Below are 23261 nucleotides of genomic sequence, written 5' to 3'. Positions count from 1 at the left end.
GATTTTGATTATTACAAAAGACATTAACCACTTCAGCCCTATATTATTTTTTTGCTATTTGAAAATAGCAGATCTACAAGCTCACAATGCGTCGCGATTGTCAAATAAGTGTCAAGAATTGTCAACCGTTTTCAAAAGTTCACGTCACAAATAACGTGAGCTTGTAGATCGGATGTTTGTTTGTCGTATGACAAAGTATATAGAGACCACAAGTTGTCATCGCAGTCCAGGATTAGAGAAAAAAACATAATTAACAATTAAGACATTAAATTGTATAGATGTATTTTTTATTTCCCAGCATTTTTTTTTCTTTTTTTTCTGAAAGACTCCAAGAACAAGTAACAGGGAAAAATGTATGTCTGAAGAAATAGTGCGTGAACACTACGAGGCATGACGCAATTAATCTAAATGTGGTTTCAACATTTTTTTTCTTCTTATTTTCTTCTCTTTTGCTAATATCTGTACAGAATTCACTACTTTTTAAACTACACTGAACACTATAGGACAGGGAGAGAGGGCCGAGCACTTGACCATCAGACATCGTTTCAACATGTTACTTGCCCCTTTGACCTGGGGAGGGGGGGAGGGGGGGGGGGGGAGGAAAACAAAACAAGGATACCAAAAAATATCAATGGCTTGGCTACCCCTAAAGTCCCAAGGGTTAGTCAGTCACTCGCTTTTTTTTTCTTTTTACCAATTATCTGAAAGTTCAACACACAATACAGAATGTTCTAGTCCTGTGTTCATTGGCTTAAAGTCCCTACCCGTTTAAAAAGGCAAATATATTATAAAAAAAATGGTTTCCTGTTTTATATTTGCAGTTTTGCTTTTTTTTTTTTTTCAAAGGATGCATATATTTGTTTCGATGGGGATTTAAATAAATAGGTTCCTATGGAGACAAAAAGGCTAGATTTCTTCACCTTTTTTTTTCTTTTCTTTTTTTGAAAAATTCTACATCAAATGAAAAGCAAAACAAATTATTAAAAATTAAAAAAGAAACAACAAAGACATATTCCTGTTACACCAAACAAAGCAACAAAAATACTCGTCTGAAATGGAAAAAAAAATGCACTAGTCTAATTACAAAAAAAAAGTTCAATATCGATTCAATTTGTGAAACCAAATCATATCATCAGGCTCGATTTTCCCCGTCTTTGGAAAAAAACAGAAGCACACAAAACCGAATATGCTAGCAAGACAGGCCTGGCCGAGTCTTGGGCAAACACATACTTTTGCTGATTTGTTTTCTGTGAAATACAAAATGTAAACATTGCAAAATAAATAGTGAAACTTGAGTGATGCAGGACCCATGCTCATGCTCATGACCCCGACACTAAGCTGCTGCATTTTTGTGTCTGTGTGTGCATGTTTCTGTGTGTGTGTGTGTGTGTGTGTGTGTGTGTGTGTGTGTGTGTGGGGGTGTGTGTGTGTGTGTGCGTGTGTCTGTGTGTGTACACAATTTTGTTTGCATTTTTTTTTCAAGTGCAAAAGCAAGATGACAAAAAGAATTTTGCTTGGATTCAAGTAACAGAAAAAAAAAAAAAAACATACTAATGATACAAATATACTATCTTACAAGGTAGTGATATTCCCAATTTACAAAATGTACATGTATAATATTGACAAATGGGTTAAAATATTTTTTGATATGCTCGATTCTTGTATAGGTCCTTGTATTGTGTCCCCTTTACAGTGGCAGGGGACTGTTGGGGGGCTTTGCATTCGTCCTCTGGGGAGGTCTCCGCTTGTCACATTCACCGGTCTGAGCAGAGGCAGATGGAGTGGGGGGGGGGGGGGGGAGAGAGAGAGAGAGGATGAGAGAGAGAGGATGAGAGAGACAGAGAGAGAGGATGAGAGATAGTGAGAAGGAAGGAAGGAGACAGAGAGAGAGAGAGGGAGAGAGAGAGAGAGAGGGAGGTGGAGGTGTTGCTATGTAACCTCCATTGCCAACGTCTCTGATATTCCATTCAAAAGTCTCTCTGGCTCATGGTTCTCCCTGCAAGATGAAAAAGGATAGATTGATTGATTGATTGATTCTGATTGAATACTTTATTAGACAGAAATGTAAACAGCACGTGGTACAGTTAACCCATTAAGACCTGAGGCGATTCTTAAAAATGTTTTCTAAATCCTAACAGTTTTTTGAAAAAATAGCAGATCTACAAGCTCATAGCGCGGCACTCGGTGTATATCTGCTATTTTTGAATAGCCAAAGCAATCTAAAGTGACACAGATGTGTTCCAGGTCTTAATGGGATAAGACATTAACTTTTTGACTGCCAATGACGTGATTTCTCGTCATATTTTTGCAATGGCTAACACCGCCACTGAGAGAACGACGAGATTTGTGTTTTCAGTGGTTTTACGATATAGAGGGCGCTCGTCCGCAGCCTGTGAATGATCCCGGGATCACCCAAGAACAGTACATCCAAGTGATCAAGTGATCACAACAAAATGAAGCTGGTTTCGTTCAGTGTTATAGGATTTATAAAAGTCAACATTTTCTCTGCTTTCTGTCGTTTTTGGCGAAAACTAGCCACATTCAACTGCCCATAACTATGGAACGGATTATCCTGACGGCACGCTTTTCCCCCTCCGATTCTCTGAGACCCCGGGACGTATAATGCGGTGATCGCCGGGGTGGATCGCTGTGAAAAATTACATTCGATGATTTTTCAAAAGGTTAGTAAAAAACGCTCAGAATCGCTGGCACTGGCTTGACACAAAAAATATTATATTAACCCTTTTAGACCGGGAACGCATCATGTGTCATTTTTAGAATTCTTTGGGCTATTTTTTGAAAAATCCTGCGAACATTTGTAACTCAAATCTTTGCTTCTGGGGGTCCCTGGAACAACATATTTCGAGATGGGGGTCCGCGGCCAAATACATCTAATTTTGGGGGTCCTTGACAAAAAGTCAAGGACCCCCAAAAAAGGACAAAAAAGAAAAAAGTTTGAGAACCACTGATATTATAGCAACATAAGTTTTTTCAAAAAACTGTTAGGATTTAGAAGCAAAGATTTGAGTAAAAAAGTTTTTTTCACTATTTTTCAAAAAAATAGCAGATCTACAAGCTCATAGAGCTCATATGAGCTTGTATATCTGCTATTTTTGAATAGCCCAAATACATCTAAAAATGACACATGGGTTAAAGAGTTAAGGCTAAAAGGATGACACAACAAAAGTCTGTGCGTTTGTTTACCTGGCGAGGGTGGCGACGGCGCTCGCGGGCGTGACCTTGGGCACGCGGTGGTCCAAGGTGGCGGTGGCGACGGTGGCCAGCTTTAAGGCAGACGGCAGGGTGGGAGCGGAGGGCCGGGCGCTGTTGTGGTGGTGGTGGTGGTGGAGGGGGTGATGGAGGGGGTGGGGGGCCGCCGGCGACACGGCGCCCCCGTGGGAGGAACCCCTGCTGTGGTTGTTGGGCAGAGACTGCGGCGGCGGCGGGGCGGACGACGACGACGAGGACGAGGACGACGACGACGAGGAGGAGGAGGAGTGAGCGGGCAGCAGCGGACCAGCGCCGCTGGAGGAGGAAGACGGCCGCCCGCCGCCCGCCGCCGCGCCGCCCATCTGAGACGTGGTGCTGGTGGAGTGAGGCGGTCTGGGGGTCCCTGTGTGGACGACACCAAGTAACTCATGTTACAAAAAAAACTAAAAAAGGTCAAAGAACAACAAGGTTTCCTAGACAGAAAAGTCATCGACTTGACCCATTCAGACCGGGAACGCATCCGTGTCATTTTATACATTATCCTTGGCTATTCAAAAATAGCAGATCTACTAGCTCGTAGCGTGGCACCGAGTGCCGCACTATGAGCTTGCAGATCTGCTATTTTAGAAAAATCATGAAAATGTGTGCAAATCTTAGAATACATATTTTTTAAAGTGAACATTTGTAACTCAAAACTTTGCTTCTGGGCCAAATATCTTCTAAACCCTAACATTAAAAAAAAAAACTTATGTTGCTATAATCAGTGGTTCTCAAACATTTTTCCATGTCAAGGACCCCCAAAATTATATGTATTTGGCCGCGGACCCCCATCAATTTTTTTTTTTTGAATGGACAAAGAAATCTAAAATGACACAGATGCTTTCCCGGATTGAAAATCTGTCTTCTTCCATCTGCGCAACATAGCCAAAATCCGTCCAATATCCGTCCAATACTCTCACTTCCCGATACCGAAACCCTGGTTCATGCTTTCATCACTTCAAGAATAGACTACTGTCTGTAATGCCTTCTTCTCCGGTTTACCATCAACAGCAACAAATGGCCTTAGACTAGTCCAAAATGCAGCAGCTAGAGTACGAACTAGAAAAAGGAAATTTGATCACATCACACCAACACTCATAGCACTGCACTGGCTGCCGATACAGGCCAGAGCCGACATCAAGGTACTACTCCTGACCTGTAAAGCCTTGAACGGACTTGCTCCATCCTACATGTCCAGTCTAATAAAACCTTATATCCCTGGACGTCCACTACGCTCCCATGGATGCTGGTCTCCTCACAGTCACAACAAATAATAAAATAACAGTTAGGGGCAGAGCATTCACACATCGTGTCCCCTATCTCTGGAATGCTCTCACTAGTTGTTAGAGATGCCGATTCTCTGGGCATTTTCAAATCTAGGCTAAAAACCTATCTTTTTCCCCCTGCATTATGGTTTCCCCTCGTTTTTTTTTTATTACGTTTTATTACTACGTGGTTTATTGCTACGTTCTTGCCCTGTGGTTTTAAATATTGTTCAAAATGTTTGTTTTTTTTGTCGTTCTGTACTTTTTCAGAACTGTGCACAGCCTGCGGCATGTGCATGCGGGCACATTTTACTGCGTTTCTTGGCTACTATGTCTTTTTTTGTTGTATGACCTGTTGTGAAGTGTACAGAGACCCCTTGGGTTGATGTTGTACTATAAATAAAAATAAACTGAAACTGAATTGGTTAAAGTCAGTGCATGTATAGCATTAGAAAGAGCCGGTAAGTTGGCGTCACCAAGCGGTACCTGAAGGATAGAGGACACCGTTGACACTGGTTTTGTGGGGTTTGTTCTCGTTGTTGACGTGGCCGAGGGGCGAAGCGTTGATCACGGCCGACGCGGCGAAGTGGGCACTGGCCGAGTCCAGGGTCTTGGACGTGCCGTCGTTGGAACTGGCGGTCTGAACGGAGAAGACAGAACGGGTCAAGAACCAGTGGTGTGAAAAAAGTACTCAAATGTTTTACTTAAGTAAACGTATCAATACTGCAGTGTAGAAATACTCGGTTACAAGTCAAAGTAAGGTATTCAAAATTCACTTCAGTAAAAGTACAAAAGTATTGGTATCAAAATGTACATAAAGTACCAAAAGTAAAAGTACTCATTGTGCAGAATGTCCCATTTCACAACTTCAAAATGTATAAACATCTTTTGAAAATAGCAGATCTACAAGCTCACATGACGCATTGTGAGCTTGTAGATCGGCTATTTTCAAATGGCAGAAATATATATAGGGCTGAAGTGGTTAATGTATGTTTTGCGATAACAATCAAAATCTGCTAAATAACTAGTAACTAAAGTTCTCAAATAATTGTAATGGACTAAAAGTACAATATTTGCCTCTGAGATGTAGTGGAGTAGAAGTAAAAGTATTGAAAATGGGAAATACTCCAGTAAAGTATAAAATTCCTCAAAAGTGCACATAAGTACAGTACTTAAGTAAATGTACTTAGCTAGTTTACACCACTGTCAAGAACATTAGACAGACTAATAGTAATCACATCCACAGAAAGCAGACAAGTACCAACTAAAGCCATTAGCTGCACTACTTTATTTTATCCATTACTTTTTTGATTAATCGAATAATCGAGAAGCACATTTTTCCAAAAATGTGTTTCATTTTATATCAAGGAATCGATATTAATAATCAACTAAATCGATTAGTCTGATTAACCAATTAAGTACTAGTTTCAAACAAAAGTAGCAAAAATAGCAGATCAACAAGCTCACAACGTGTTGCGATGCAACGCGCTGTGAGCTTGGAGATCTGCTATGTTTGCCATTTTAAGTATCAAAAAAATATAGACTTCCCCCGCCCCCCAAAAATCTATAAATTATATTAACTGTTGCACCCCTACAAGAGCATGTGTGTGTGTGTGTGTGTGTGTGTGTGTGTGTGTGTGTGTGTGTGTGTGTGTGTGTGTGTGTGTGTGTGTGTGTGTGTGTGTGTGTGTGTGTGTGTGTGTGTGTGTGTGTGTGTGCGCGTGCGCAGAGTGGTGGAAAGAGTACTCAAATGCTTTACTTAAGTAAAAGTATCAATACTGCAATGTAGAAGTACTCTGTTACAAGTAAAAGTCCGGAATTCAAAATTTACTCGAGGAAAAGTAAAAAAGTATTGGTATCAATATGTACTTAAAGGAGCAGTTCACCCAATAAATGACTTATTTTCTATCAATTGCACACCCTATGAAGCCTTGAATCCATGGATTCTTTTTAGTTTTTGTCGCATTCCTAAGCTAATAATTTTATTCCCGTCTCCTACCGGCTAATGTATCCGGTAGGAGACACAAAGTAGATTATTTGTGTCTCCTACCGGAAATACACACAGTCATCAAATTATTGTCTTAGGAATGCCACAAAAACAAAAATAAATCCATGAAATCAAGGCTTCATAGGGTGTGTAATTGATAGAAAATAAGTCATTTTTTGGGTGAACTCCTCCTTTAAAGTACCAAAAGTAAAAGTACTGAAATGTTTGAAAATAGCAAGCTCACAATGTGTGAGCTTGTAGATCTGCTATTTTCAAATAGCCTTGTTATAAAATAAGGCTACTTGAGTAAATGTACTTAGTTACATTACACCACTGTGTGTGTGTGTGTGTGTGTGTGTGTGTGTGTGTGTGGGGGTGTGTGTGTGTGTGTGTGTGTGTGTGTGTGTGTGTGTGTGTGTGTGTGTGTGTGTGTGTGTGTGTGTGTGTGTACGCGTGTGTACCTGTGTGTTGTGGCGTTGTTGTTGTTGCAGTGAGGAATGCTTGGAGGGGGGCGGGGTAGCCTGCTGCTGCTGCAGCTGTGCCAGCTGTTGTTTCTGCATCTGAGCCAGCTGCTGTTGATGGTTGTGGTACTGCTCCTCTGTGATGCCCCCTGGTGGTGACACAGGGAGAGAACATGCTCAATAAAAGGTTTTGGCCGAGACAAAAAAAGAAAAGAAAAGAAAAGACATGCCATCTCCAGGTTTACTTCCCGTATCTGCGTGACAAAGGTGGCTCCGACCTTTTTAGTTGAGCGGAAGCAAGTTGGAGTCGATTACGAGGTTAATAGTATTAACCCATTAGACCGGGAAAGCATCCGGTGTCATTTTAGATTTATTTGGCACAGAGAATTTCGTGTCTACAATTAGGATGGTCTATCTATCTAAATCAACCATCTTTGGCTTTAGCAATGAAATACAATACAGAGGTCATGGGAAATCACTGCAGTTATCGGGGTGAAATGTTCAAAGCATGAGATTTGTTTTTCAATCTAGACCTTATTAACCACTTTCAATCTGGCATCTTGGACATAATAGGCATCTTCCATTTTCTCAAAATGTTCACCCAGAATAGGGACGCTGGGGTTCATATGGTTAAACCCTGTAAGACTTCCCAGGGAGCCTTAGTCGGCTATTAGACCTCCGTCTAAAACCGGGTTGTAACTGGTCTAAAAGTGAAAGCTTTTTCAATGTCTAGGCTTAGCCTAGAGACGTTGATTAGCTGTTTTTTAGGTGTCTACATATAGACATCTACATTATAGACGTCATTTCAACAGCTATAATATAGACGGTCTACATTACATTACATTACAGTCATTTAGCAGACGCTTTTATCCAAAGCGACTTACAATAAGTGCATTCAACATAGGTAGGGAACGAAAACTACTTATCACCAGAAGCATTAAGTGTATTTTCTGCAAAAACAAGCAACCAAGAGTATACCTAGCGCTAAGGTAAAAGTGCAATATATCAGCTACCTATTTCCTTAAACAGATGAGACAAAAAAGCTAAATCAAATGAGCAGGAGCTAAAACAAATAATTAATAAAACAATAAAACAAGAGTTCGTACAACTAGTTAACAACAAGTAGGCCAGGCAAAGAGGAAGGGTAGTGTTTCCTGAAGAGGTGGGTTTTCAGCCTGCGGCGAAAGATGGGCAGTGACTCTGCTGTCCTGACATCAGTGGGAAGTCCATTCCACCACTGTGGGGCCAGAACAGAAAAAAGTCGTGACCGCCCGGAGGTGGCAGACCGAAGTGGTCGGGCAGGGGTGTAGGCATCGACCATAGCCCGGAGGTAAGAAGGAGCTGTTCCTTTCACTGCCCTATAGGCTAGCACCAGGGTTTTAAACTGGATGCGAGCCGCTACGGGGAGCCAGTATAGAGAACGGAGAAGGATAGTTGTGTGGGAGAACTTGGGGCGGTTGAACACCAGACGAGCCGCAGCTTTCTGAACAAGCTCCAGAGGTCTGATGGCAGATGCCGGAGCACCAGCGAGGAGGGAGTTGCAGTAGTCCAGGCGGGAGATGAAAGAGCCTGGATGAGCACCTGGGCTGCCTTCTCCGTGAGGAAGGGGCGAATCCTCCTGATGTTGTAGAGGAGGAATCTGCAGGACCGTGTCACTGATGCGATGTTTGGCAAGAACGACAGTTGATCGTCCAGGGTCACACCCAGATTATTCGCAGTCCGAGTTGATGTCACCACAGCATTATCAATGGTGATGGCCATGTCTCGGTGCGGACAGCCCTTCCCCGGGAGGAACATCAGCTCGGTCTTGTCCAGGTTGAGCTTCAGGTGGTGCGTCAACATCCACTCCGAGATGTCAGCCAGACAAGCAGCAATGCGTGCCTCCACTTGTGTGTCAGAGGGGGGGAATGAGAGGATCAGCTGGGTGTCATCGGCATAGCAGTGGTAGGAAAAGCCATGGGAGTGGATGACAGCACCAAGAGATGTAGTGTAGAGAGAGAAAAGAAGAGAACCCAGAACCGAGCCTTGGGGAACCCCAGTAGTGAGCCTGTGTGGTTCTGACACAGACCCTCTCAACATCACCTGGTAGGAGTGACCCGTCAGGTAGGATGCAAACTGTGCAGAGCATGAGACACCCATGAGACACCCATCCCCTCAAGGGTGGAGAGGAGGATCTGATGGTTCACTGTGTCGGACTATATATAGATGCTTAAAAAACAGCTAATCAATGTCTAAGCTAAGAATAGACGTTGAAAAAACGTTATAACACGGTTTTAGCGTAGCCGTTAAGACGTATTTTAGACGTCTAATAGCCCGAAAAATGCTGATTCATTGAGGTCACATTCAATGAACATTAATTTATGCACATTTATGAATGATGGGAATCACTTTAATATGGTCTGGATTGAAAAATAAATGAACCCATCCTTAAACTAACATACAGAAAGAATGATGTCCTCTGCACTGCTGGATTGTGCAGTATAGTTAATAGAGATACAAATTAAAACTTTTGTTTTCCCTGGAGTGTTTCCAGCCATAGAATCTGACTCAGTGAGTGCGTTCTTCAAAAGCACCCAGCATCAACCACCCACACACACACACAGCTCCGTTCCACCTCCGTGCACAAAGCTCGTCTGGTCTCGGAGCTGTGAATTGACCAAGGCTGACATAAGAGGGAAGTTTCAGTGCAATAAAAATGCTACGACAGCTCTAAACCAGCGGTGGCTGACTGGAACGATACGAACAGGAAAACCACAGACAAACGCCTGACCTCGACTAACTTCTTGTCTCTGACCTAGACCACAGAATGTAGAACATCTCCATGTACTTTGAGTAGATATGGGAAGCATGAAATGACCGTGTTTTGCAGTGTGGTACAAGTGCCTGACAAATTGACAATGTTGTCTGAATCTAAGTAAGCAGTGGTGGAAAAAGTACTCAGATATTTTACTTAAAGGGGTAGTTCACCCCCCAAATAACTTTTTTTCTATTGATTACTCACCCCATGGAGCCTTGAATTCATGGATATTTTTTTGTTTTTGTCGCATTCCTTCCTTTATTATTTGATTATAATAAATTTAGCCCCATTGATTCCGGTAGGAGACACAAATGCATTTGTGTCTCCTACCGGAATCAATGGGGACACATTTATTATAATCAAATTATTGGCTTAGGAATGTGACAAAAACAAAAAAATATCTATGAATTCAAGGCTCCAGATGGTCAGTAATCAATAGAAAAAAAGTTATTTTGGGGGTGAACTACCCCTTTAAATATAAGTTGCAATGCCACAATATAAAAATACTCTGTTACAAGTAAAAGGCCTGTGTTCAAAATGTTACTTGAGTAAAAGTGCCAAAGTATTGGCATCAAAATATACTTAACCCATTAAGACCTGGAACCGTGTCATTTTCAGATTTTAGCTAAAAAGCATTATTTTACACTTTGGGCTATTCAAAAATAGCAGATATACAAGCTCATAGCGCGGCACCGAGTGCCGCGCTACGAGCTTGTAGATCTGCTATTTTTTTTAAATCGTGAAAATGTGTGCAAATCTTTGAATAGATATATTTTTAAAGCGAACATTTTTAACTAAAATCTTTGCTTCTGGGGGGTCCCTGGAACAAAATATTTTGATGGGGGTCCGCGGTCAAATACATATAATTCTGGGGGTCCTTGACATGAAAAAGATTGAGCACCACTGATTTAGAAATATACGTTTTTCAGAAAACTGTTGAGATTTAGGAGACATGTAGAATCGGCTTCAGGTCTCAATGGGTTAAAGTACCAAAAGTAAAAGCACTAAAATGTTTGAAAATAGCAGATCTACAAGCTCACAACATGTCGCATCACGACGCGTTGTGAGCTTGTAGTGAGCTTGTAGAGGTATAAAATATGGATGTTTTTGAAATTATTCTAGGGAGAAAAAGTAAAATATTTTTCTCTGAGATGTAGTGGAGTAGAAGTAAAAGTACTGAAAATTGGAAATACTAAGTAAAAATAACTCAAATTATACCTAAGCACTTTTTTTTTATTTGAAAAAAAAAAAAAAAAAATCGTACTGGCCAGAAATAGCCAGAAATAATTCTGGCACTCAGTGAGTTAAGTACAGTACTTGAGTAAATGTACTTTACACCACTGGAAGTAAGAATTTGCTCTACCTTTGCAAAGTGATCAAAGCCAAGTGGAAGACCACATTTTCTGAGATAAAGAACAGAGGACATGCTATTTCAGACTGAACTTCAGTTGTACGAATAGAACTGGTACAAATGGACAGACAAGGGCTTCCATCAAATACAATACTTTTGATTCTTGCTACAGAACCGAGTGCATCGTGTAAAATTGCATTGTGATACGTCAGGTTAGCTGGGATTAGTTCATTTCATCTAGTTGGGGTACCCCAGGGGTCCTTACTTGGTCCCCTTCTTTCCCCCTCCCCCCCAACACCTAATCGCTTTGCTGAAAATAGCCGATTGACTTTGTACTGTAGATCAGCTATTTTGCAGAATGTTCGCCTGTTTTTGCACAGAATGTTTGCCTACTCTGACATGCCTAGAATAGGGACATGACATTTTTTTAATTCATTGTTTTCCTTTGATTTGACATTTAACGCTGCCGTTTAAATCAGTGGTTCTCAACCAGTGGTCCGGGGGGGTTCTAGGGGGTCTCCAGCAAAAGGTGTTAATACATTTTCATCCCTTTATCCATACTGTATACGTATTCAAAAATAGATCCGCTATCTACGAATTTTATATCATTTAGCATTTTTCAACACAAATCTTCTCTTCTGGGGGTCCCTGGCACAAAACATTTTCAGATTTATATCATGAAAAAGGTTGAAAACCACTGTTTTAAATGCTTCCTGGGAGTAGTCACGGCAACTCACCTGAGCTACCGTTCTTGACGTTTGGCAACAACGGACCCCCGGTCGGCCTGCCGTCCAACGGGGGTCTCCCCGTCCTGCTGTCGCCGACGGCCTGGCTCTGGGGCGGCCGCGGCCTGAAGCAGCGCCACCTCAACGCCTGGATGTTGCTGAGGATGTCCGCCAGGGAAGAGGCCGCAGCGGCCGTGCTGGAGGAGGGGGAGGAGGAGGAGGAGTCTGGCAGGTCCGTGGCTCCTCCTCCGGTACGGGAGGAGGAGGACACAGGACAAGGCGAGGAGGAGGAGGAGAGGACCTCTGGGTCTAGCTGCTTGAGAACCGCGTCCAGGCCGGAGGACGCCCGGTCCAGGTTCACCCTGAGAGGAGAGAGAGAGAGAGAGAGAGAGAAGGAGAGGGATGGATGGAGAGAGGGAAGAGTGGACATTTCAGAGATGATTAGGAATAGCTGGGATTGGTTCGTTTAGTTAAAAGGGATTTTTTTGTTTTTGTCGCATTCCTAAGCCAATAATTTGATGACCGGCAGTGGTCCCGGTAGGGGACACAAATTATTCAAATTATTGGCTTAGGAATGCAACGAAAAGAAGAAAAAAAAAGGCCAACCCAGTTTTTTTTTAATGTTGTCGGTTATCCGCTGTTAACCATAGCATGAGGTCATAAAAATGCAGAAACGCTGAGGAAGGCCGACGTGCCAAAACGTTTCTTTTGTTTTGTGCATATTGTCAGCTAGTTTAAACTCAAGACTGCCCTTTGAGTTGAGCGCGCCACTCCATTGCAGTGCACATCACGAGAGTCATCATCTCCGAGTTGTGTGTATCGCAACGGACATCAGTGCTTGAATGCACGCCGGCCATATAGGTATGGCCGTAGACCCTACAAGGCAGGCAAGTGTTCAGATAAAATTAAACAGTCATTTGTCTTTCTGGAAATGCTTCTCACCGCCTTGTGGTTTCCTATTTGTCACAGCCTTTGGTTTATTTTAGAAGCCAAGCTATTCAAAACAAAAGTGAAACTTTATATATAGAAGAGCACAAAGCCACCTTTCCGCCTTAATGTTCTGCTTGCTGGACATACTGATCCCGCCCACCCGAACCTCTGAAATTACGTCATATTGTAGTCCGGACCCAGCCCTACCGAACGAACGTCGGCTGTAGTACGCATTGGGCTTCAGACTCGTGTAATTTGAAGGGGGTTCAAGTTATTTTGTCTTTATATAAATGTGTATTTTGGTGTTAAAGGCCAGCTTGTTTGTAGACCAAAGTTGAATGTGTGTGTGCCCGCAACAGATGTAATTGATTTGCACACTTCAACACATCGTGGGGCAACAGTATGTTAATGTCTCCAATTGTTTCGTGATGAGTTTCAGTTTGTGGCAGTAGTAAGCTAAGAGAAGGCACAGTCACAGTAGGCAGCCTATGAAGGCTCCATTACATTACTTATAGTAGTCAATCATATGGCAAAAAAGAACATTATAACAGCCTACATCCATAGCCTATCTGAAATCAACATGAGGAGCCAAGCCTACATGATCAGAATCCTAGTAAAAAGAGACGGATTAGGCATTGGAGAATATTATTGCCCAATGAAAAATAAACAATAAATAATACATTAATTAGGCGTGTAACGAGACGTGTATTCACATTGAACCATTCAGTACGAGGCTTTCTGTCCGTCACGCACTATGAGTGCACTTTTATTTTTGTCTTTAATCAACTTCTCTGCATACAGTATCATAATAAACGCAGAGGTCAAAGTTGTGTTGAGGCACAACACTGGCCTTACAGACTATTTGTTAACCTCTAAAGGCTAATCTCTACTTTTCTGCACAACTTTTTCGTCAGGCTTGACAAAAATTACGTATTTTCAACACCGACTCGTTTGTTCAAGTGACACGTTCCAGTTAACTCTTAAACTGCCAGGGTTTTTAAAAAATAGTACTCAAAAACTGCCAGCAGTTTACATGGTAAAACATAGGAAAAATGATATTTATTTCTCTTTATTTCTATCGTTTATTTTTGCCAGACCCAGGGGGTCGGCCTACATGAGGCTTTGTCGGCCTGTCCCTCTTTTCCTACCCAGCCATTCAGATTTCAACCACAGTTTTTTCAACCACAGTTTTTGCCACGAATTCCACGTAATGATGTCATCATCACACGACATCATAATGTCGTTATAACAACTAGGGGTCTGGCAGAACCAGGTCTCCTGGTTTCACTTGTTTAACATTGAAGTGAATGGAGCAGCAACTTTTTGGAAAATGTTATCTCCTAGTTCTCTGTGAAGAACGGAAAAACGGAAAAACCAAAAAAATAAAGAATAATTTTAGAAATGTTATGGCAGGCAATAGCTAAATTCTCAAAAACGTTTATTAACGTTTTTGGCAGGCAGAGAGTTAAAAGCAACGCCATTTTGTCGCGAGACCCCCCCCTTGTCGAAAAGGGTGGTATAAATCCGTCTTTGACAGCCGGAACAGCTTCTGTAGTGTCGAACTTTATGTCAGAATGGTATCCAAACAGTCAACAGCTGTTTAAGGTACTGACCTGCCGCCTCGGCCCATCCGGCGGCGGGCGAGCCCCACACAGCGGCGTGGCACAGACAGGGCAGTGACAGAGTGCCGGTGGCGCAGGGCGTCCATGCCCGCCAGCTCGGGATGCTCCCATAGCAGCCCTGCCTTCTGGTCCACGTGGGGCTGACAACCAGCACAGAGGAAGGGGTTAAAAAAAGAAGACACACACACAAACGTTCTGAAGATCTAAAAAAAAACGTGCTCAAAACATTTGGCATGCCCGTCCCAGTGGATGATGGTGGTGATGATGAACTGGTGTCCATTATGTCAAGATAAAGACATTCATATACAACCTAATGATAGGTCAAAGCTCCATTGAGGTGAAGGGACTTACAGAGAGGTAGTGACACCCGGCTTTCCTTCTGAAGGCGAACACTCCGTCAGGGTCGTTCTCCTCATCCGGCTCCGATGGGGGAGACTGTGGGTCCAAGAGACAGAGACCACCGTTAGACTACAAACATACAGTACAGCAAAGGGTTCTGGAAGTCAGGGTTTGTAAACCCAACACATTTTCACATTTGGGGCATCTCCTTATTGTGGAAAAATATCCAAACATAAAAAAAAATACAAGCTCCTGGCTGTGTGGTCCAGTCCACGTAGGTTTTGTGCAGTGGACGCACAAAGAGAAGATGTGACAAGAGTATAAAGTACGACGGCATGGCTTGCAAACCCCCCCCCCCCCCCCAAAAGAAAAAGATCTAATAGCCAACATCATGTTGCATGGTGATGCATTGTTACCTTGTATATCTATTCTTTTTGGAAACGATAGAGTATAAATGAAGCTATAGCTGTGATGGTAGCAGTGCAGTGTGTGTACTGTTCTGCATGTCTGCCCAGGGAGCCTTGTTAATCAGAATGATTCATTTGAATAATTTAATTACAAATCAACAGTTTGCCATCTCTCGTCTCTCTCCCTTTTCCTCAGGTTTGAACCCCAAATATCCCAATTTATTTTCTTTTTGTTGCTCCAACTCCGTCTTTGCGCTTGTTGTGTCGCAGCATGAAAATAGCAAACCTGAACTCATGACCAAAACTTGAACCTGACATGACCTAAGGTGGACCAGCTATTCTAATTCTAACATCAATCTCAGCTGTTCCTAAAGCTTATATACAACTTTAAAGCTTATATCATTTTAAAACGTAACATGATGAAGCACTGCTGATAGGGAGCATCTGAATGGAACCACCTTAATGTAGACACTGTTCTCAAAGGTAACCGGAACGATCACCCCAAAACACACTCGCCCCCACCTGGTGGCCGACCTTTCCGAGGTCTCCGGATTTGCCCTTCTCAAATGAAACCTGCCACTCCATGAGACACTACACCAACTACCAAACACATAGTCCCATTCCAACTAGAGCCAAACCATGCCAGGTTTTATAGTCCATTCCAACTAGAGCCGAACCATGCCAGGTTTTATAGTCCATTCCAACTAGAGCCGAACCATGCCAGGTTTTATAGTCCATTCCACCTAGAGCCCGACCCATGCCATATTTTTGGGTCCAATGCCAATCCCGATGTTGGAGAGTCCTAGACCACCAACACTTTGTAATCAAATTGATTTATCTTTTTTAGAACATTTAATTTGTAATTGCAAACCATTACTGTAAATAAAACTAAACACAAATAACTTTTTGACATATATATTTTTTTAAATCAACTATACAGTATATTAAATCAATATATGAAAATAACATTTAAGTTTAATTATACAATTAACAAGCAAACAATGAAAATACACATTTTAACACATTTACCACGTAAATTTGGAAAAATCCAAATCATCAATATATACACTTGAAGTTTTGGTCATAGAGGATAACACCACCCAGAATTAGGCATCGAATGGGATTGGCACCTGACCCGTATTGCAGATTTAGCACACTGGGAACCTTGGGCTCGTCTGCCCATGCTGTATGGCAATGTCCAGGGATTTTGGAGTTCTGGGGAAAGGTTATGGGGACTTTAACGGACCTAATGGAAGTACAACTGCCAATGGACCCGTTTGTACATCTTTTAAATGATGACTCTAAATTGTCCCTTAGTTTGGCTGGCAGGACTTTCAGCAGCCAAAAAAGATAACAGTTCAAAGCTGGAAACCTCCACATGACGTTTCCCAAACACCAGTGTTTGAAAAACATCAGTGGTTCTCACACTTTTTCATGTCGAAGGCCCCCAAAATGATATGTAATTGGTAGAGTGTCCCCGTTTCAAAATATTGTGTTCCAGGGACCGCCAGAAGAAAAGATTTGAGTTACAAATGTTTGCTTTGAAAATATATATATTCAAAGATTTGCAAATATTTTCATGATTTTTCTTTTTTTTAAATAGCAGATCTACAAGCTCATAGCGCGGCACCGAGTGTCGCGCTATGAGCTTGTAGATCTGCTATTTTTGAATAGCCAAAGTATAAAATAATGGCTATAGCTAAAATAATAAATTACACAGATGCGTTCCTGGATTTAATGGGTCAATGTCAGATCTGAAAGATCTTCTGACTTGATGCTGCAATGGATGTGTCGTGTTGCTCAATTAATAGGATGGTGGAAGGAGGTAGGGTTGGGTTGGGATGATGAAAGGTGGGTAAAGGGAGAAGGGTGGGGCATACTGGAGTTCAATTATGTTGACTTTGCACCGTTTGAGATGTGCATTTGATTCCTCGTGAAAAAATCTAAACAAATTATATGAGAAAAAAAAACAAAAAGTCAAATAATGGCCGATGATACGTCAGCCTGGCTCTAATTCCGACCATCCGGGCGAACGCGGCCCGACTTCCACTAACCAGCGGTGCGGGGTAGTCGTCCTCTCCTGAGCTGTGGAAGTCGTACTGTTTGATGTCGGCCTTGTTGACGGTGTACTGGCTGGGCGGCCGGCCGGGCCGGCGCGGAGGGTACAGCTTGTCCCGTTTGGTGTACTTCTTCTTTGGCCGGACGAAGTCAAAGGGAAGCTGCTCGTCCTTCACGATCACCTGGTGAGGCAGGCCCGACTTGTGCGTCTGTGGGAGGACGGGGAGAGAAGATTGGTGGTCAGTGAGGGCGTTTACGTACATACAATACCCCGATAACTGAGTAGGACAGGTGGGCACCAAGGAAGAGTCGAATGCTTCCAAAATGTTAAAAAAAAAAATATTTGGAAAATGTTTTTAAGTAAAGTATACATGAATAGAACATGCTTAAACATTCCACAATTAAGGTCTAATATTTCTACAATTGCTACAAACCCTGTATATCCAGTCATTTTGGGGCATAAACAAGAAGTTGAAGGATAAAATTGAGTCTGATAATGATGTACCGTGCATGTTCACATCATGTATACTTTACATTACTTAAGACCATCTTTCAAATATCTTATTTTTTTTAACATTTTGGACAAAACAAATTATTCGCAATATCTTTTGGGATAATCGTCAATCATTTCCATGTTGAAAAATGTATATATATATTTTCAAACATAGTGGAAATGGAAGATGTAAATGCTCAAAACGAGTCACACCATGACGTGTTTTGAGCATCAATTTGACAGCAATTATTTGAGCAACAATTAATCGTCGAGTAAAATGTCATAATCGTGACCGCTCTATATACACCATTGATTATTTTCTACCTTGATTTTGATGTCAGCTTTGTGCCGGTTGCCGTTGGTGAGCGTGACAGGTGCCGTGTAGACGGGCATCTCAGCCAGAGGCAGCGTCACCTCGCTGAGGACCTCTCCGGTATAGTCTCCCATCTGATACCTACAGGAGCACACGGGTAGGGTACAACAGTTAATCCAGTGGTTCTCAAAGTGGGGTCCGGGGACCCCCAGGGGTCCTTGAGGGAGTTCCAGGGGGTCCGCAGCTAAATGATGGATAGTTAGGAATGGACCCTTATGGGTCTGTAACTCAGAGAGTGTACAAATGGAACCAAATGGACCCTTATGGGTCCATTAGGTTCCATTTGAATACTCTCAGAGTTAAATTAACATAGATTTTACAATATAAATTGGGGTCCCAGAGATAGAAATGCCATTAAATGGGGGTCCGTAGCCTAATACATGTCAAACTGGGGGTCCTTGAAATTAAAATGGTTGAGAATCACTGCTATAGAGCCGTAAAAATGTTCTCTTATGGGGATCCCTGGCATATCTTTTCAAATGGGGGTCCGCGGGCTAATAAGTATCAATTTGGTGGTCCTTGACATGAAGCATTTTGAGAACCACTGATTTAATCAATTATACATTTATAAAAACAAAATCGATCATCTTTTCCTTTCAGCTATTCCCTTCAAGGGTCACCACAGTGAATCATCTGGCTCCATCTAACCCTGTCCTCTGCCTCCTCTTCTCTCACACCAACTAACTTCATGATGTTCTCTTTCACTACATCCATAAATATCTCCTCTTTGGTCTTCCGCTAATAGGCCTCCTGCCTGGCAGTTCCATCCTCAGCAGCCTTCTACCGATAAACTCACTATCCCTCCTCTGTACATGTCCAAACCATGGAGATACCTGTCTAACTTCATCTGACAGCCTGTCCATAGTGAACAAGAAGGGGCTCAGTGCTGATCCGTGATGCAGACCCACGGCCATAGCACACCTCACCACCGTCTTACAACTTCCATACATGTCCTGCACCACTCTAACACACTTCTCCGTCGCTCCAGACTACCTCATACAATACCACAGTTCCTCTCTCGCACCCTATCATACGCTTTCTCCAGATCTACAAAGGCACCTTCTCTGAACTTCTGTCAACATCCTCAAAGCAAATATTGCATCTGTAGTGCTCTTCCTTGGCATGAAACCATACTGCTGCTCAGAAATGCTCACTTCTACCCTTAAGTCTAGCTTCCACTACTCTTTCCCATAACTTCATTGTATGGCTCATCAGCAGATTCCTCTGTAGTTGCCACACCTGTGCACGTCACCCTTCTTAAATATCGGCACCAGCACACTTCTCCTTCATTCCTCAGGCATCCTCTCACTCTCCAAGATCTTGTTCAACGACCGAGTCAAAAACTCTACTGCCACCTCTCCTAGACACTTCCATACTTCTACAGGTATATCATCATAAGGACCAACTGCCTTTCCACACTTCATCCTCTTCAATGTCTTCCTCACTTCGTCCTCAAACATTTCTGCATGTTCAAAAACCTTCGAAGACAGCGAAAATAGCAGATCTACAAGCTCACAACAAGTCACAAAGCGACACGTTGTGAGCTAGTAGATCTACCATTTTCCTGCTTTTGCTCATCTCCGAGGAGAAAAGCCTGGTCACACAACCTAATGCAGACAGAGACTGTCTATAGGACTTCCGGTGTACGCATTTCCCCCGGGAACAATCTTTTTCAACTAATCACAACAGAGAGATTTGTTAAGCGCCAACGTCATTTCCTTGGGCGGTACTTCCGCCAAATTCCGGTACGTCCGTTTAGACACTCAACCAGGGAGCTTTTCCGATACAGGTATCGGTACAACTCTAATTCAGGTTTTAAAACACAAGCCGGGCTGATGCCAACAATGGTAACCTTTGGTTTCAGCGACGAAAATCACCCCAAAATCACTGTGCTAACAAGCCGTTCTGAACAGGGATAAACACAAACGTGGTACATTTGCAGAGCAAAGAACCTTCCTTTCACAACAACGTGCCAAGTTAAGGCAAAGACAAAATTAGGACAGTGGAGTGAAATTGTACCAATGTCAAGGCATCCCGTTAATGAACATATACGCGTGTGAGTGTGTTAAAAGGACAGGCCGTTAGCGGCCCAGTGAGAGCTGCAGTAATAAATTAGCCAGTGTGACATCTGGTCACTTCTCCACTGGAACAGGAAGTCCTGCTGCGTTTACAACACAGGACACGACGGGACACCAACGGAGCGCAAGAAGAACACCACCACCGACAAGGGGCTCGAAATGAATCCATTATTTTTCTTAGCCTGCATATCGTTGCTGTCGGGTGGAAACCTCATATGTCCAAAACGGCTTTTCAGGATTCAAAAGTAGCAGATCGACAAGCTCAAAACGCGGCGACGCTTCGCGCCGCGTTTCGAGCTTGTATATCTGCTACTTTTGCGTGACGCTGTGGTGTGATCAAGAAGGGCATTCATTTTACGAAAAAACACAAACAAATAAGAGGTTTCTAACAAACAGCAACGATATCCAAAATCCCAGACAATAATTAGTCACCATTTCATTCATAATGCTTGAATACGGCTTTAGTGGTTTAACCCTTAAAAGCAGTTACTTTTCTTCAATCAACAGTGAATTATTTTTACCTTTTGAAAAAAAAAACAGTGCTTGTTATGAATGTGTGCCCACCTCTTCTCCACCAGCTCCAGGGTGAGATGCAACAGCTCTCTCTTGGACTTCTCTCTCCTCTTGATCATCTCCAGGATGGTGACCGTCCGGCTGAACTCCCTCCTCAGCTTCAACATCTTCTCATAAGACGCTTCGTCATTCTTACGGTTCTGGACACAAGAGACACGTGGTGGAAAATTCAGATGAGCTTTTTCTTAAATTGTCCCCCTTTCAATCACATTTAGGCTATCATGTTACAAGTAATGAATCAAATTAACAACCAAACTATTATAGATGCCTTAACAGACAGCGTCACACTGATAAGAACCAGTATGCGCGCGCAGGCCGGCACCAAATGAACCCCACCGCTCATAAGATGCAAGGTAAAAGTGGTCCCAGCCTCACGTGTAAAAATGCATCCCATCAAACTTTCAGATGCTGTTTTTCTCCCAGTATGGAGGAAGAATGCTTAGGATTTTTACTGTGATCTCTCGCTCTTTAAATATATAATCCTTGGTTTCTGTTGTGTGTAAACAATAATGGCAATTCAAAGCAGTTGTCCCCCAAACCCCGCCCCCAGTGGCTGTCATAAGAACGGAGGGAGCGCTCTATGATCATGGCACCAGAACCTGCTCTTGCTCGCGCAGCTGCAGCCCGTCAAGTCTAATTTATGCTCCGTCCCGCGAAGGTGTCGCATGCAGAGAACGGCCGAGAATAGCAGACCTCCAAAGTCACAACGGTCTCATCCGCAACGCGGTTGTGAGCTTGTATGTCAGCTGTTCTCGGCGCGCAATACCGTTGCGGGTTGAAGTACATAGTATGTCTCGCTAGGGCGCACCTCACTAGCCAACACACAAGAGGGTTGAATTAACTGAATCCAGTGCACCCCAAAACAACAGGTTTGGGGATATGTTGGGAATTGATTACATGAAACAGTCACCTGAGCGTCCAGTCTCAATGTTTGTAAACAAATAATTGGTCTATTGGGCATACCAAACACAGCTAAAACAAAGATGTGCTACTGCGATGCACAATGCGATGCAAGAGTGCGGTCTAGCAAACACCAACTCGGGACTCCTGAATCGCTGCCCTCCACACTCTCCTATCTAGCATCAGGGTCTTGAGCTCTACAGTGTTGTTAGCTAAGCCGTCGCGCCGCAGTGCATCTACGTAGGTGATGCGCTTCTTGCCTTTCCTGGCTTTGCCCTGGGTTGGCTCCCATAGTGTCAGTTTGCTTGCCACTAGTTCTGGGTGCCTGACGCAGTGCCCAGCCAGCCTCATCCTCCTCTCTCTGACTTTGTCTGTGACCCGTGGTAGGTCATCGTAGAGGACCACGTTTCTGATGTGGTCCGTCCATGTGACACCTAGTGCCATTCGTAGCATTCTTGTGTAGATGTGCTACTGGCTCCATCATAAGCCCCATTTTATTTAATTTATTTATACATAGTAGGAAACATGTTTGTATAGGAAATGACTAGGTTTTAGCTTAGTTTTAGTCTTTGTAAATCTTCTCAAGGAATTCCTTGAATTGTAGGAGCTGAAACTAAACGTTTGCTTTGAACAAGTATCTTTCTCTTTTTCGGCTGAGGCATTGTTGTGCGCGGATAGAATACTGGCAGCAGCAGCTACTGAAGCCAAAATGCTGTGCTGCTTACCGTGTAGCCTATAGATGCGAGGAGTGCATTGGCACACTCACTTGTAAACCTGTTATGCAAAGTAGCCATTTGGGTACTTGGCTCATGAATCGAGGGGGACACGTTCTGGCGTGGACGCACGTGCACATCCATACCGCACCTGTGCGTGCGTGTGAAGAAAATACTGACGCCACGCCGTGGTGTAGGCCCGTCACAATGATTACATAATCGTCTAATCGCAAATGAGATAATCGCAATTATTTTTGAATCATTTTCATAATCATTTCCATGTTGAAAGATTTTCACACATTTTCAAATATTTAATAAAAGCAGAAATAGCAGATCAGCCATTTCTACTATTTTTACATGCATACAAATTATTAAATATGTCAATAATTTCTTTGTATATTTCAGTTATTTGTCATATCTGCCCTGTGGAATGTTTTATTACGAAGCCTAACAGGCTTCATATGTTCCACTGCTGAATGCAAAACACACAATTAAATCGTTAATCGCAATTATTTGAGTGACAATTAAATGTGTAATCGTGACAGCCCTATCGGTAAGGAAAACCTTGTATGGGTGCATCTCTAGGCAGCACACTCACCTTCCTGGTCTGCATCTTCTCCGTGCGGCGCCTGAAGGCCACGTAGGCGTCACTATTGGTGGAGCCGTCCCTCTTCTCCAGCTTGATGAGCGGGATGAGCGACGGGCCGCGGCAGTTCTTCCTCTTCCTCACCCAGTAGTCGTACACAGACTTGAGCAGGTAGTCGTCCTCGTTCAGCAGCAGCTTGGCCTCGGGGAGAGACACCAGCTGCACATGATGGGACCAGAACAGGATGTTAGAGAACAGTGGTCCAACCAATATAGACTATTTCAAACAAGCCTCAAGAACCGTCCCACCCCACAACAACAATATAAACATTTAGCATGTCTGGCAGAAACCTCC

At 42.9% G+C, this 23261-nt stretch overlaps 2 protein-coding genes across 2 annotated transcripts in view; one reads left to right on the top strand and one right to left on the bottom strand.

The window, feature by feature from the left end:
* LOC308073623 (rho-related GTP-binding protein RhoE-like) overlaps nt 1–2151 on the top strand; it is a 528647-nt gene extending 526496 nt beyond the window's left edge. The window contains exon 6 of the transcript XR_013932017.1: nt 2098–2151. The gene's annotated coding sequence lies outside the window, so the exon portion shown is untranslated. The remainder of the gene's footprint in view (nt 1–2097) is intronic.
* epc2 (enhancer of polycomb homolog 2) overlaps nt 277–23261 on the bottom strand; it is a 35509-nt gene continuing 12524 nt past the window's right edge. The window contains exons 4-14 of the mRNA XM_080412634.1: nt 22920–23126; nt 20700–20848; nt 18009–18138; nt 17188–17400; nt 14739–14822; nt 14379–14527; nt 11848–12197; nt 6963–7111; nt 5001–5154; nt 3205–3613; nt 277–1996 (exon numbers count right to left, since the gene is read on the bottom strand). Of these exons, the coding sequence (XP_080268760.1) occupies nt 1930–1996; nt 3205–3613; nt 5001–5154; nt 6963–7111; nt 11848–12197; nt 14379–14527; nt 14739–14822; nt 17188–17400; nt 18009–18138; nt 20700–20848; nt 22920–23126 (2061 nt within the window). The 3' untranslated portion in view covers nt 277–1929. The remainder of the gene's footprint in view (nt 1997–3204; nt 3614–5000; nt 5155–6962; nt 7112–11847; nt 12198–14378; nt 14528–14738; nt 14823–17187; nt 17401–18008; nt 18139–20699; nt 20849–22919; nt 23127–23261) is intronic.

This window comes from Gymnoscopelus braueri, assembly GCF_963280865.1.
Source record: "Gymnoscopelus braueri genome assembly, chromosome: 18".
In the NCBI taxonomy this organism is placed as follows: Eukaryota; Metazoa; Chordata; class Actinopteri; order Myctophiformes; family Myctophidae; genus Gymnoscopelus; species Gymnoscopelus braueri.
Note: the sequence above shows the minus strand (reverse complement) of the source record. Positions and strands in the feature narration are given on the sequence as shown.